The sequence below is a fragment of the Hippopotamus amphibius genome, chromosome 15 (genome assembly GCF_030028045.1).
Source record: "Hippopotamus amphibius kiboko isolate mHipAmp2 chromosome 15, mHipAmp2.hap2, whole genome shotgun sequence".
NCBI lineage: Eukaryota > Metazoa > Chordata > Mammalia > Artiodactyla > Hippopotamidae > Hippopotamus > Hippopotamus amphibius.
In genome coordinates, this window is record NC_080200.1 from 28,112,891 (window position 1) to 28,127,729 (window position 14,839).

General features: G+C 48.6%; 1 protein-coding gene across 5 annotated transcripts in view; it reads right to left on the bottom strand.

Annotated features, from left to right (window-relative positions):
• The window catches only part of TBC1D9B (TBC1 domain family member 9B), a 43,380-nt gene extending 31,307 nt beyond the window's left edge, over positions 1-12,073 (bottom strand). For all 5 annotated transcript variants that reach the window (XM_057710429.1, XM_057710431.1, XM_057710428.1 and 2 more), the window contains exons 1-4: positions 11,903-12,073; positions 8,934-9,044; positions 4,556-4,674; positions 946-1,174 (exon numbers count right to left, since the gene is read on the bottom strand). In XM_057710429.1, coding sequence (XP_057566412.1) covers positions 946-1,174; positions 4,556-4,674; positions 8,934-9,044; positions 11,903-12,020 — 577 coding nt within the window. In that variant the 5' untranslated portion in view covers positions 12,021-12,073. The remainder of the gene's footprint in view (positions 1-945; positions 1,175-4,555; positions 4,675-8,933; positions 9,045-11,902) is intronic.
• Positions 12,074-14,839: the final 2,766 nt, after the last annotated feature.

The following is a 14,839-nucleotide window of genomic DNA, read 5'->3' on the forward strand; positions in this document are numbered from 1 at the left end:
GAACCTAGGGGAGTGGGCAGCCTGCCTTCCCAACCCCCACTCCCCACCCTGTGCCTGAGCCTGGCTATGCTGGGACACGAGCTCCATGAGGAGGCACTGGGCCATCCTGGGCCAACCCAGCGCCCAGCGCCGAGAATCTCCTGGGTCTGCCCACCAAACAGCTAGAGGGTGACATGAATGAATAAGCAGAGGTGAGCCAGCTTGGACCCTGGACCTGAGAAGCCCCACCTAGTGGGAGCGCACTGATGTGGGAACAAGTCAACATGGTGTGACCAGCACAGACAGGACACTGACCCCTGCCTGGTGAGGAGATGCAAAGGCGGGAGAAAGGCAAGGGAGGTCGGGATAGGTGTGTGCATGGCTGGGAGCTGGCCTTGCTGGGCCCACAAAAGGTAACACTGAGAACAGCTAAAGCCCTGGGGGCTTTTTCTGGGGGTGACATGGCAGCAGAGGGCGCTGGCTGGGCATCTGCCTTTTGTCCTGAGGCCAGGGCTTCCTGTGGGGCGGGACCTGCAGCAGGTGGCCGCAGGGACACACATGCAAGGCGCCGTGTAACCTGGAGTGGCTCAGGGATGATGGGTACCCTGGCATACTCTACTTGAAAGGGGGGAGGCCCTGTGTGGAAAGTCACTGTGTGAAGAACTGTGCTGGTTGATGTAGACATGACAGGAGCCCCCAAGAGCCAGGTGATGCCTGGCTCAAGTCTGGGCATTCTGGTCGTGGGCCACTGGGTTCTGGGGAGACCTTCTGGTAGGTGTGTGGGGACAGAATATCTGGGGGCCGAGGAGGGAAAGCCCTCAGGACGTCAGCATTCTGGGGAGGTGGTACACGTTCTAGAGGCGAGGGCAAGGGTGGGGCAGTGGAGGATGCCCTGAGGATGACAGGACCAGCTGGGGGACTGGGGCTAGGGGGGACGCAGGGGGCACCCCCGCTGCCTGCACTCACCCTCCTTGCCCAGCAGGAAGGAGTAGAAGCACAGGTGGTTGACGGTCAGGTAGAGCCAGCCCTGCCGGGGCACGCGACCCTTCCAGTAGCTGCAGGAGTAGTAGTTGACCAGCTTCTCCCCCTCAGGCATCCCGAACTGCTTCCGCATTTTCAGTTCGGCCTCCTTGAATTTCCCAGGATCCTCATCTCCCTGAGGCTGCACGTTCTTGTTCTCTTCTGCGATGATGCCCTGCAGGAGGACAGGGGGACTGGTTCCCACAGCCTCAGGGAACTCAGGTGGTGGGACCACAAGGGCCACAAGCAGGTAGGGCTGTTGGTTCTTCTGGCCAGACAGATGCTGGGCAAGTTCCCCTAACTCCTTGATTTCTACTGGATCAGAGAAGGGACTTTTTAAATATACATTTTTAGTTATTTTAATGTAAATATCTGAAAAATATAATACATAAACATGGTAAAAAAATGCAAATAGTAGAAAAGTGTGTTCAGTGAGAAGGGAGTCTCCATCTGCTCTGCTGATGCAGCCACTTTGCTGGTTTCCAATGAGGTATCCACCTCACAGCGGTCAGAATGGGCATCATCAAAAAGTCTACAGACAGTAAATGCTGGAGAGGGTGTGGGGAAAAGGGAACCCTCCTGCACTGTTGGTGGGAATGTAAATTGATACAGCCGCTATGGAGAACAGTATGGAGGTTCCTTAAGAAACTAAAAATAGAACTACCATATGACCCAGCAATCCCACTACTGGACGTATACCCAGAGAAAACCATAATTCAAAGACACATGCACCCCAGTGTTCACTGCAGCACTATTTACAATAGCCAGGACATGGAAGCAACCTAAATGTCCATCAACAGATGAATGGATAAAGATGTGCTACATATATACAATGGAATATTACTCAGCCATAAAAAGGAATGAAATAGGGTAATTAGTAGAGATGTGGATGGACCTAGAGACTGTCCTTCAGAGTGAAGTAAGCCAAAAAGAGAAAAGCAAATATTGTATATTAATGCATATATGTGGAATCTAGAAAAATGGTACAGATCAACCAGTTTGCAAGGCAGAAATAGAGACACAGATGTAGAGAACAAACATATGGACACCTAAGGGGGAGAAAGGGGGTGGGATGAATTGCAAGCTTGGGATTGACATATATACACTAATATGTATAAAGTAGATAACTAATGAGAACCTACTTCATTTTGCTGTTTGTAGAAACTAACACAACACTGTAAAACAACTATACCCCAATTAAAAAAATAAAGTGAGGGAACAGCAAAAAAAAAAAAAAAAAGAAAAGAAAAGAAAAAAGAAAAAAAAGCAAATAGTAGAAAAGTGTGTTCAGTGTTTTTAAGCCACTAAGTTTATGATAACGTGTTAAGTAGCAAATAGCAACTGGAAACTAAAACATGTTATTTCAAGAGTGTCCATCTTGTCTCAATTTTTATAACTTATCAGCTTAAAGCTGTTTATGGCAATCTCTTTCTCTCTTTTTTTTTTTAAGATTTTTTTGATGTGGACCATTTTTAAAGTCTTTATGGAATTTGTTACAACATTGCTTCTGTTTTATGTTTTGGTTGTTTGGCCTTGAGGCATGTGAGATCTTAGCTCCCAGGCCCTTGGCCAGGGATCGAACCCACACCCTCTGCATTGGAAGGCGAAGTCTTAACCACTGGACCACCAGGGAAGTCCCCTTTCTTTTTTTTTTTTAAGTCTGCTTTTTGAATAGATGCTCTCAGATTTCATTCCCAGCATTATTTGAGGTCTCTCTTTTGTCCTTGATCACTTCTGCCACAGGTTTGTTTATATTTAGACCTGTTTTTGGATCTGTTGCTCTTCTGTATCATTCCTTTATTTTCTAAGGAATTAACGTCTTCCCTTTGTTACAAGCATACCCTGAAGATATTGCAGGTTTGGTTCTGAACCATAGCAATAAAGCAAATATTAAAGCAAGGCATGCAAATTTTCTGGTTTCCCAGTGCATACAGAAGTTATGTCTACACTACACTGTAGTCTATTAAATATGCAATAGTCCTATGTCTAAAAAAACAAGGTACCTATCTTAATTAAAAATATTTTATTGTTAAAAAATGCCAACTATAACCTGAGGCTTCAGCGAATAGTAATCTTTTTGTGATAACTGTACTTCCTTCTTTCTAATTTCCTGGTTTCTCTGGCGTTCTTCTAACTTACTGAATTGGACACTTGGCTGATTAATTTCCACCCTTTCTTCTTTTCCTCACATTATAAAGCATAAAATTTAAGGCTTCTGCGTGCTGCTTTTGCTACATCTCACAAATTCTGGGATACAGTAGTATTTCCTTAATTGTCCAGTTCTGAAGTTTTTCTTTTGTGGCTGTGCCACGCATCTTAGTTTCCCAACCAGGGATTGAACCTGGGCCCCAGCAGTGAAAGCACCCAGTCCTACTACTTGACTGCTGGCGAATTCCCTTGATATTTTCTAATTTCCTTTTTTTATCTGACTCATCTAGAACTTGATTCTGTTCTACTGATTAGTCTGTTTGGGCCTGGTGTAAGGGAAGCATTCCATAATGTTACTGTTATTATTATTACTGCCCAGCTGGCTCACGAGGAGAGTGAAGACGTGCCTCTGCTCTTGTTGCCTGTTTTCCTGGAGCTAGAAGGGCCACACAGGTCCCACCCTGAACCCCAAGGTACACAGAGAACTGCTGAGGAAATCTTGGTGCCCTCCGCCCAGGTCTAGGAGGTTCTGGCATAATGAAGGCACAAGGGCTTGCCCAAAGCAAGTTTGCATCAGGAAACTTTGACCCAGTAAAAGCCCTCTGAGGAATTTAACCCAACAGAAAGAAAAAGACACACACACTCACACACACACTTAGATAAATGTTCATTATGTTCACTATTCCCTAAAGAGGAAACAATCTAAACATCACTGTGGTAAGTTTTTATACATTGTTACTATCTTATAATTATTTTGCTAGCTGTAAAATATTCCAAGAATACCACATATGACCGACCAAGTCCCCTGAATATAAAGTGCTGCGCACAGTAGTCATATGGAAAATACTCAATAAATGCTATGTTAGCAAGTGTGATCCCTCCCAGTTTGCACAGGAAAGAACAGCGACTTCCCCTCTCGCCACGGGAATGGGCGGCGCTGTTTCCAGCCTTTTTGCTGACAGTGTTGCAGGGGACATCCTGACACATGTCATTCTGCACATATGAGTACACTGCAGGCTAAATTCCAAGGAATGAAACTGCTGGGTCAAAGTGTCTGTACATTTTGAAGTAATGTTACTTTTATAATAGAAATACACTTCAAATTACCCTTTTGACCAAGGAACCGGCCATCAGAGTTGTGTATCTGTATTTGCATATTTGTGTACCCATTAGGGAATGGGAACTCCCAGCTAAATTTAGCCTCGGGCGGCTGGCCAGAAGATGCGGCCTGCACACAATGAGCTCAACCGCCCCTCTCTGCACCAAGAGAACAGGACCAGACACTTCGTCTCCATCTCCGTTTAATGGGGGAAAGAACTACGCCCTATTGTCTGGACTTTAAGAAGATAGGTGGGCGCTGCTAGCCCAGAGAAGCGAGTGAGAACCAGTAGTGGAAAGCGAATCTTACGTGTATCTTGCCCTTGACGAAGGTGGTGATATCCTCCTCATTGTCAAAGATGGACAGGGTCTGGAGTAAGTTATTTTCCAGCCATTCCCAGTGTTTTGTGATCTCTTTGCGGGAAGAACCTAGGGGAGGTTTGGTGGAGTAAAGACAAGGAAAATCATAAAATCACCAGGCCTTAAACATAAACTCGAAGAGAGATTAAGATGGGTGACCTAATTTGCTCTACCACAGTGACTGCAATCTTTCAGCTGCTACTCTTTCCTTCTTTGTGTACATGTATATAACAAAAGTCATAAATGGTCCTGATAAAACCACAAAATACAAAAATGCAGACAGAATTATAGACTCATGAGGAAAATAAAGCCTCAAGTTCCCTCTGATGCCAAGAGTAAGAGTGACCTCCCAGAAACAGTCTATACATTTGCAGGTTTGCTTTTCTTCAAGATAAAAGGACTTGAGTGGTCTTCCACGTATAGGTGATTAGCCAGACACAGTCAGACTTGGTATAAGTGACTGCAGCTCCCTGAGAATTCAGGCATCCACAGATGGCAGCTGCCGCTTCCTGCAGGACCCCAGGCCCCTGCAGGCTGGTCTCCTGCTGGGCCAGAGGCGCCCGTCCCTCTCTCTCTGAAGCCAGATGCCCCACCCAGGCCTCTGCCTGCTCCTCCTCATGCTACTTCACATCCCAAACCGGATCCTGTCTCTCCCAGGAACCCCATCTGACCCTTTCAGTTTCTGGCTGGCCCCCAGTGTCTGCCCCACCTAAGAGGGGGTCCTTGTCCTCCTCAGAGAGGGGCCCTCGAGGGCACTGCAGGCCCAGTAAAAATGGAAAAAAACTCAGAGAGGCAGCCCAATGCCACTCCCAAAGAGTGAGGCAGCTGTTTTCTCTGCCTCCATCAGGGAATTGGAAAAGCGGCCCCAGGAGTAGCAGTGAAGGGATGAGGGAAGTCTCTGCCTGGCCTGGCTTCCCCTGCTTCTCTGGCACCCCACTTTTTGGGGTTTTTCACATGTCTGGCATGGGGTTTTGCACTTGAGAACTCTTTTCTGAATGCATTACATAAGAAAAGGGGTGAAGGCTCTGCTTCCTTTTCAGTGTCCTGGGGCAGGGGGCGGGGGGTGGGGGGGTATGGTCTGTGGACTGCAAGCGCCCAGAAGGCCCAGCTGCTTCTGTGACCACGGGAAGGCCCACACACTCGGCATGGAGGTAGCCTCACAAAGACACGAGTTCAACGTGACTGTGGACCAGACATTCCTTGCTGGGCACCTGATCCCTGGCCGCCCCATCCTTCCCTACCTGGCTACAACTTTTCCCTCAGCTGAAGACTCAGTCCTGACCCCGCCCTGGCCAGGCTGAGTGGGTCCCTGTCATCTCCTCTGGCCCAGAGCATCTCCTCTGCTCAATGCTCTGTCACACATCACAGTTCAGCCCGTCTTGGCTAGGGTTGATTTGTTTCTTTACATTTACCAAAGCAGCTCACTACCCTAACAAGCAATTCTATGGAAAGACCCTCTCCCGTGGGTCTGTGGGAGGATGCCCATGTGAAAATGATTAAATCCAGAATCATACAACTATCAGTGATAATCATAACAATAGATAACCATAAATAGAAATTAACTCTGGAAGTTCCTAAATCATCCACAAATTATATATTTTTTTCATTTTTCCTTGGCATATCTATCATGGTCTCCTTTCCCTAGTGCACAGAGGCCAAGGTCTAGTTGTTAGGGGAAGGGAGTTCTTTCTTTCTTGCTCTTTTTGCCAAGAATGCACATTTGAATTTGGAAGTTAAATTTGCATGTGATGCAACCCTCTTACCCACACGTTCCTGGCAGCCTAAGACAGGAATCTTGTCTACTATGTCTGTGTGGATCTGTCTGCACTTTAATTATAAATATTTATATCTGTTCACTTAAAAGAATTATTAGTTTAAAGAAACTCAATCTTCACTTACTACTAAGTAAACACTGAAATTGTGCCATCTCTATGCGAGGTACTGGGAATAAACACTATAACAGTTAATTGAATTATTAAGTGCTAGTTCTGGTTTCCAGAACTTCTTATGGATTATCCTGCTTGATTGTTAGAGCACCCTGGAGACAAGTATAGGTATTTTCATTTCATAGGATGAAGCTGAGGCACAGAGAGACTGAGTATGTTGCCCAAGGTCACCTAGCTGGGAAGTGACCCAACCATAACGCTAAGCCTGGCTACCCGGCTGCAGAACCTGCCCACACCCTCAGGGAGTTGCTGGTGCAGTGGGAGAGCCAGCAAGCCTCAGTGCAAAAGTGCCGGTGGAGACATGACAAGTCCAGAGGAGGGAGGAGGGTGGGGACATGGGTCTGGGGAATCTGGAAGGTCTTCCATAGGATGTGACATCCGGGCAGGTACTCAGCAGAGCAGGAGGAGGTAAAGTGGGTGTGGGGGGACGCTGTAGGTACACCAGCCAGGACAGGTGTGGTTAAGAACATCAGGCCCTGCAAGTATCTTGTCTGGTTGAAGGCCAGGTGTGAGCTTGGGGAGGAAGACAGAAATGAAGGCAGGCAGACCCTGAAAGTCCTTTAATGGCAGGCTAAGGAGTGGAGATCAGTGGCAGGTGTCAGCAGGTGTCTGGTTTTGGAGAGCTGAAGAGACATGCTGGGCAAAAAGAGAGATGCACGGGCAGCTGAGCTTAGGGGCCTGACCAGGGCAGGGGCTCCACAGTGCAGTTGGGGCCCTCCCCAGCAGCAGGCCCTGATGCCATCAGTGGGGTTCCCACAAGGCCCCACAGAGCAGCCACGCTCCTCTCTCCCCACAGAGAGGCTGCTCTCACTGCCACAGCCCCCTCTCCATCTGCTCCCTGAGAAGAACACCTAGACACAGAGATGAAATCTCAAGGGTTCATTTTGGAGTGCTGCGTCTCATCTTAGCCCAGGCATACACCAACTGCCCTGGGCCCCACCACACAGGAAGCTTCCCTCTCCTGCAAGTGCCCCACTCCGGGTGCCCTGGTGTCTTCACCCCTTGACCTGCCCCCCACCCCCCCAAGCTGGAGTCCAGCTGTGAACAGTCTCATCACCTCTTCGCAGGTCTCCAAGGAAAACCATTATCCTGGGGGACAGTGACACTGTGGCTTCCAGCACAGAGAGGTATTTAGCACAGTGGACATGAACAAGTGCTCTGGGTCTGATCTGTGGTTCTGTGTGACTTTGGGCAGGTTACTGAACCCCTCTGGGCCACAGTTTCCTCATCTTCAAAATAGGGAAAACCAAAGTTCCACCTACTGGAGTTGTTGGGAGGTTCACATGCTTGGCATCCAGGAAGTGCTGTCTGAGTACCAGCTATGACTGCTATTTTATCCCACGGACCTCAGCCAGGCTGGTCCCGCTGAAAGGGGGCCTCCTCCCGGGACTCTCAAGAGGGTGGGTGTTGCCTCCCAGAAGGACAACTAATGCTGATTCTCGTTATTCACAGTGGTTATGTTCTACAAAGTCTCCTGGAACACTGACTTTGCCAATACTGCTCCCAGGGGAGCTACAGGGCTAAGTTCCTGTGAGCCTCTGGTCACAACATTTTCATCAACCGATCAATACACTACTTTGTCTTATATGTCTTTCTGCTTAAAGGCACCTTATTTAATATATATTTTTATTACCCTAGCATTGATCTCATAGCCAGGAGCACTGTAAGGAAGTGCATGAGCCTGAAGGAAGCTCATTTAACTCATATTTTCTCCATAAGGCACATCACAGCTTCTTGTGCTTAAAAACGCCACACAGCACTTCAGAGCTATACCTGGGGCCATTTTAAACAGCACAGTCACCAACAGATAACACAAAAATGTGAAAAGCACAGTGCTTAGACTTCTAAAAGCAGACATGTTTATGGTTTGAGAGCTGAAACAAGAAAGCAGGATGCCTTGTTCCACCTCAGCTGGGAACCTGTGTCTTGTGACTGAAATTTTTCATTGCTTTGCACACATGCATTTCCACAGATGTCTACAAATGACCCCAAAAGTACCACAAGTATTGATTTTAGGGTTTACAGATAACTTTGTGAGTCGGTGAATTAAAAAATATGTAGTCCATGAATAATAATCAGCTGTGTCCACCTTGATAAAAGGTTGGCAGGAAAACATGGACACTGCCTGAGGCCAAGCCCTCAGAGAGGCACACAGGGCTTTGTGGGGCCCATGCCTGCCTGCCCTGCAGCTGTGCACAGCTGAGCTGCCTTCCTGAGCTGGATGCTGGCCTGGGCTGTGCGGTCTGAATGAGGGGCAGGTTGCATGCAGGCTGTCTGAATCAGGTCCTCAGTAGGCTATGTCCAAACCCGGAATGCAGGCGGTGTCCCCTCCCTCTCTGGGGCAGGCCCTGCCCAGCACCCACTGCGATTTGGGGCACCTACCGCATGCCACTGTCCAGTAGACCTGCGAGTCCTGGGTCTGGTGCAGGATGCGGTAGGGGGCCACCCGGGCACTGGAGTCCAGCACCACATCCAGGGTGCCCACGAGAAGACCTGGCGACAGGGCAGACAGAGGGGAGGGTGAGGGAGGGCTGTGCGGAGAGCTGAGCCTGGCTGGAGGCAGCTGTGAGGGTAACACTGCCCCCAAACTCCAGCCCGGAGGGTGAAATACCTTGCATCAACCTGGTCCATTAGATTACTGTTTTCCTCAAAGACCTTCAGCTGGTGTCTGATCCCTATCAAAAAAGCCCCTTCCACTTCTTCTCAGGAGCCTCTGCTTATCTTCCTGACTCAAACATTTGCAGGCAGGGGCAGATACAGGTTTTAAGGGGCCCAAAGGTTACACAATCTGGAAGGCCCTCTCAAGAAAAATACAAAATCAGGTTTGAAAACAAGTATTTCTTCGGAATGAGGAAGTACAACAGTTGCAAATAAAAACAAAACAACAATACCACAAATACCACAAAATTCAGAAAAATGATACAACGTGTTTTATTAACTGCCGGACGACGGATCGCTTAAGACATGTTTCTCTAACATTTTCGGCCTTTTTGGCTGTGTACTCTGATGCCTTTTTCATAAGACAATGATTCTGTAACATCATTTCCCACATCAACAACAGGTAGACAATGCAGCCTCAAAAGTCATGACTAAAAAGAAAGTGCAAATTTTTAGAACTGTCCACTTCAGGAAAACACTGATCCAATTTTTTGGGTTTTTTTCCCCCATCTCTGAATTGAGCATTTTAGGGCTTTTCAAGTTTTCCTTCTCATCACAATGTCATCGACATTTGTCAATATCATTATTTCCCCAATAAATTAGAGGAAATGTCTACCTTTTATCACTATTTGATTCATTCCTCTTCATTAGTTGAATTATCCAGCTATATAAAAGCCTCTCCATTGTTCCTATTTGAAACTTATTTTTTCCTTTTAATGAAGTGCTGCTTCTAGTCTGATCTGAAAATATTTTGTTACCATTTTCCTATTGACATCAGAATAATTTCTATTGATTTTATTGCTTGATTTTAACACTTCTGTTTCATATTCCATTTTTAATCTGATTTTCCCCCTTCCAGTCTTTAATAAATAAAATAACCAGTTACAAAAGGAAGGTACTCTTCACACACATCCAAGTCAGGAGTCTGTAATCTCTCACTTGTTTCACTGAAATATTCTAAAATGCCTCTCTAAATCACAGTTAAAGCCTTATCAGTGTTTGGAGTAAACTTTTTTTTACTGTTTGTGTTGAGGTTTCTCTTCTGGTCTCAGAAATTTTATTTTAATTCCTATATTGTTAGCACATCCATATTGCAAGACTTGAAAGCTTTTTAATGGGCAGACCATCTCATCACACTCTTCAATGAAGAATCTAGGTTGGTATGTTTTTAAAAGACAGCTTGAATAAAACCACAACACTAACTGTTCCTCTCCCAAGGAGACAGAATTTAGAAAGCCATGATGTCTATGATGGCACTGGGAAGGCCACACCAGGACTCACCAAACCTAGCTGGAGCAGAGATTTCAAGGCATGTTCCCAGGGGGTCCTGGGGAGCTCTGCCTTGGGGGACATGGAGAGATGAGTGTGGTAGAAAGGGCCTTCTCTGTATAGCAAGGCAGAGCACAGAGGGACCCACCCACCCACTGAGATGATCTGTGGAAACACAGAGCGCAGAACAAGCACTGAAATCTGACACAACTGTATGCTGATTGCAACCAAAGGTACTGGGCACCCAAGCACTGCTTTTCTACATGGGCTTCAAGGTCGACCACTGGTCAGTCTCTCCAGAGGGACAGCTGTCTAACCTCCACTGAGCAGCCCAGTCCAGGAGGCAGGTCCAGCATTGTCTCCTGTGATTCTAGAGGCCTTAGGGAGGGAGCTCAAGGCACTGAAGGGAATGGTTTTCTTGGGAACGGTACAGTCTCTTCCACATCATGAGGTGTGGCCCAGGAGAGGCTGATGGAAGGGGTCTCCCATGGGAAGCCTCTGTCTGCATCTAGCAGGACTGTATGAGCTGCTAATGCTTAAAATTAGGACACTTCACAGAAAATTCTCTCGATAACTGGAAGACCCGGCAACATTGGGCCTGAGGTCCTAAATGGCAACAGTGGGCCACTGGAGGAGCGCAGGAACTGGTCAGGCCCTAAGACTGACCCAGGTGTGCTTGGGCAGTGCCTGGGGCGGATCCTGGAGCATGAGGGACCTTGGACAACACCCGTAGAGGGAATGCCCAGTAGACACCCCCTGGATCCCAAATGCCACACACTCCAGGAGGTGCCTGTCCAGTCTAGTCCTGTGTAGTGCCCAGACGGGCAAAGAGGCACCGGGGCTCATTCCCCAGAACACATATCCTGGTGATTCGTCTAAGCCTGGGTTTGCAGCTCCAAGGATGCACCAAGAAGCAGGAAAGGTGGGTGAGGAGGAGAAACGGGGAATGGGGGCTGAGGCCAGCAGCAGCTGGGAGGCAGTCTGATCTTCCTAAAAAGGCAATTCTTTGGTGAGCTGGGAATGACGAAGGCGAGAGAAAACACATGCCTGTGTCCCTCGACCCCTCCTCGGAGGCACTTGGGGACCCTGGAGCAGAGACAGCGGACCGCGAGATCTCGCGGGCTTTCGGCTGTGAATCCCGTTCCGGGAAGCCGCGCACGCCTCCGCGAAGCCCCGGGAAGTCCGCGGGCTCCGAGCGCGGGCGGAGGCGGCCGCCGCCGTGCTCTGGGCCGCGCTGGCTGTCCAGAGTCTCCCCGCCCGCCCCGAGTCCCCGGCCGCGGCCCCGCCTCCCACCCGCGGTTCGCGTTCCCACCTCCCGCCCCGCTCGGTCCCGGCCTCGCGCGCCCAGGCCCCGCGCCGGCCGCCCCGGCCCCCGCCTCCCCGGCGCGCCCCCAGGCCCGGCCGCCCTGCCGCGCGCCCCTCACCCGTGAGGCCGCCGCCCTTGCCGTGGCCCCGGCGCCGCTGCAGCACGAAGAAGGGGTTGGCCCGCTCCGTCACCCACAGCGCATTGGCCACCAGCACCTCCTCCGGGCCCAGCCACATCGCGGCGCCGTCCGCCCCGGGCCGAGGGCGGCCAAACGGAAGCGCCGCCGCCGCCGCTGCTGCTGTCGCCGCTGCGCGGAGGGGGCGGGGCGGAGCCGAGGGGGCGGGGCGAGGCGCGCGGGCGGCGCCCCCTGGCGGCCGCCGGGACCCGTGGGCCTTTGGGCTGGCGGAGCGCTCAGCGGGCCCCGCCCGGGCCTCGGGCCCCACACCGCCCGGCCTCCTCGTGTCCTTTTCGCCTTTCTCGCCGCAGGCCCCAGCGCTAAGCCTCACCGAGGAGGAGCGGTCCAGCGCCGGGGCCACGGTTCTCTGGCCGGAAGGGTTGATTCCACAGTCCACAGATAGCAGAGCTCCTGGCGCTCTGTAAAAGCCCATCCAGGGTTTGCGGGGAATACGCAAAGACACAGCATTTGGAAGTACATTTCTGGCAGATGGTGCAGGGCCAGCCAGTGCGTGTTCACATTGGAAAGGGGGGCTGCAAAAGGGTTAGTTGATCGTGGTCACTCATATAATTGTGGCACTTAGGCCTAAGACGTAGAGAACCTCCGGGAGCCCAGGACGGGTTGTTTCTGAACAGGGTCCTCAGAAGCCAGCGCGGTCCCCTTGACAGCTGGGGTCACTGAGGCTGGGTGGTCTTGGGGTCGGGGGAGGGGCGTGCCCTGGGGCCGGCAGCAGGAGGAGGCTGGGGGTATGGATCCCTGCTCTCCCAGGGCTGGTCAGTAGGGGTCGACCGCCTCACAGTCCAAACGACCCTCTGGAGGGAAAGAGGGAGCCGTTAATGCCGTCTGGTGCAATAGGCATGAATCCAGAATATGCAGAGCTAATTGGGCTGCAGGATTATTACTCTGCTGGTCTGAGGCGGCCAGAATCCGGCAGGAGGCCAGAGGGAAGGGGGCACTTTAGAATCATCCTTGGAGGCTTAAGGTGGTTTTGAATTCGATTTCTGTCACTGGCATTCAAGAAGCTAATATGATAGATGTAGGTATAAATAGATAGTTTCATGGTTAACAGCCAGAGTGATTAAAAGTCTGCTGAGATGTTGCTTGAGAATCTGAATCAACTTCCAGGACGCAGAGGCTGGTTTTAAGATCTTGGAAGCTTAAACTGATAACTGTGTCATTGTGCTCTCTGGGGAGTAATCTACTCTTAAGAATTTGGTAGTAGAGTTGACCCTTGAACAACCAGGGTTTGAACTGCGCTGGCCCACTTATAATCCAATTTTTTTCAAATAGTAAATACTACAGTATTGCATGATCGGTGGTTGGTTGACTCCTCAGATGCAAAACTGCAGATACAGGGGAAAGTTGGATTCAGAGGGCTGACAAGTTATAAAACTCAGATTTTTAACTTCTCAGAGGGTAGGTGCCCCAACCTGGGTTGTTTAAGGGTCAGCTGTACTTGTTAACACCCTGAGGGGAGGTAAAGGGTTATTCTGTTCCTGCATTCCAGTGGTTCTCAAACTTGAGTGTGCATCAGTATCACCTGCAGGGCTTGTTCAAACACAGACTGCTGGGCCCCACCTCAGAGTATCTGCATTTCTAACAAGTTCCTAGGTGATCTGCATGCCGCTAACCTGGAGACCACCTTTAGAGAATTATTTTATTTTTAAACTTCTTTATTAGAAGGAAAAGAACAAACATTTATTGAGCACTTAGGATGTGCTAAGCCTACTTCATTTTCCTCCTTTATTGTCTAAGATGTAATTCACATTCCTTAAAATTCACCTTTTTAAAATGCACAATTCAGTGATTAGGTATATTCCCAAAGTTGTGCAACTATAAACACCATCTGTGAATCAGGGAATCTGACACCAGGAGGAGGGCAAAGCCCTGACGGGACCAGGCAGAGAGCACAGCACACTAGGCTGAGAGGTGGCAGTAGAATTCCAGAATATTTTCATCACTTCAAAAAGAAACTTCTTAGCCATTAGCAGTTACTCCCTATGCCCCAACCCCCTCCATCCCTAGCAACCACAGTCTATTTATATCCTTATAAAGTTGCCCATTTTGGACATTTCACATAAATGAAATCATACAATACGTGGCCTTTTGTGTCTTGCTTCTTTCACTTACCATAATGTATTCAGTGTTCATCCATGTTGTAGCATATGTCAGTACTTCATCCCTTTTTATGGCGAAAGAATATTCCATTGTGTGGCTATAACACATTTTATTTATCCATTTATCAGTTGATGGACATTTGGGTTGTTTCCCCTTTTTGGCTATTATGAATAATGCTGCTATGAACATCTGTGTACAAGTATTTGTGTGAACATGTTTTCAGATTGGGTAGATTCCTAAGAGTGGAATTGTTGGACCATATAGTAGAGGTATGTTGGTTTTTTTTTTTTTTTTTAGTATTTTAAATAGCATGTTTCAAAATAAACAATAACAGCAAAACCAGACTCTTCACTCTGTATGACGGTCTCTAGGTCCATCCATGTCTCTACAAATGTCCCAATTTTGTTCCTTTTTACAGCTGACTAATATTCCATTGTATATATGTACCACATCTTCTTTATCCACTCATCTGTTGATGGACAGTTAGGTTGCTTCCATGTCCTGGCTATTGTAAATAGTGCTGCAATGAACATTGCAGTGCATGTGTGTTTTTGAATTATGGTGTTCTCTGGGTATATGCCCAGTAGTGGGATTGCTGGGTCACATGGTAACTCTATTTTTAGTTTTTCAAGGAACCTCCATACTGTTCTCCATAGTGGCTGTATCAATTTACATTCCACCAACAGTGCAAGAGCATTTCCTTTTCTCCACAGCCTCTCCAGCATTTACTGTTTGTAGATTTTCTGATGATGCCCATTCTGA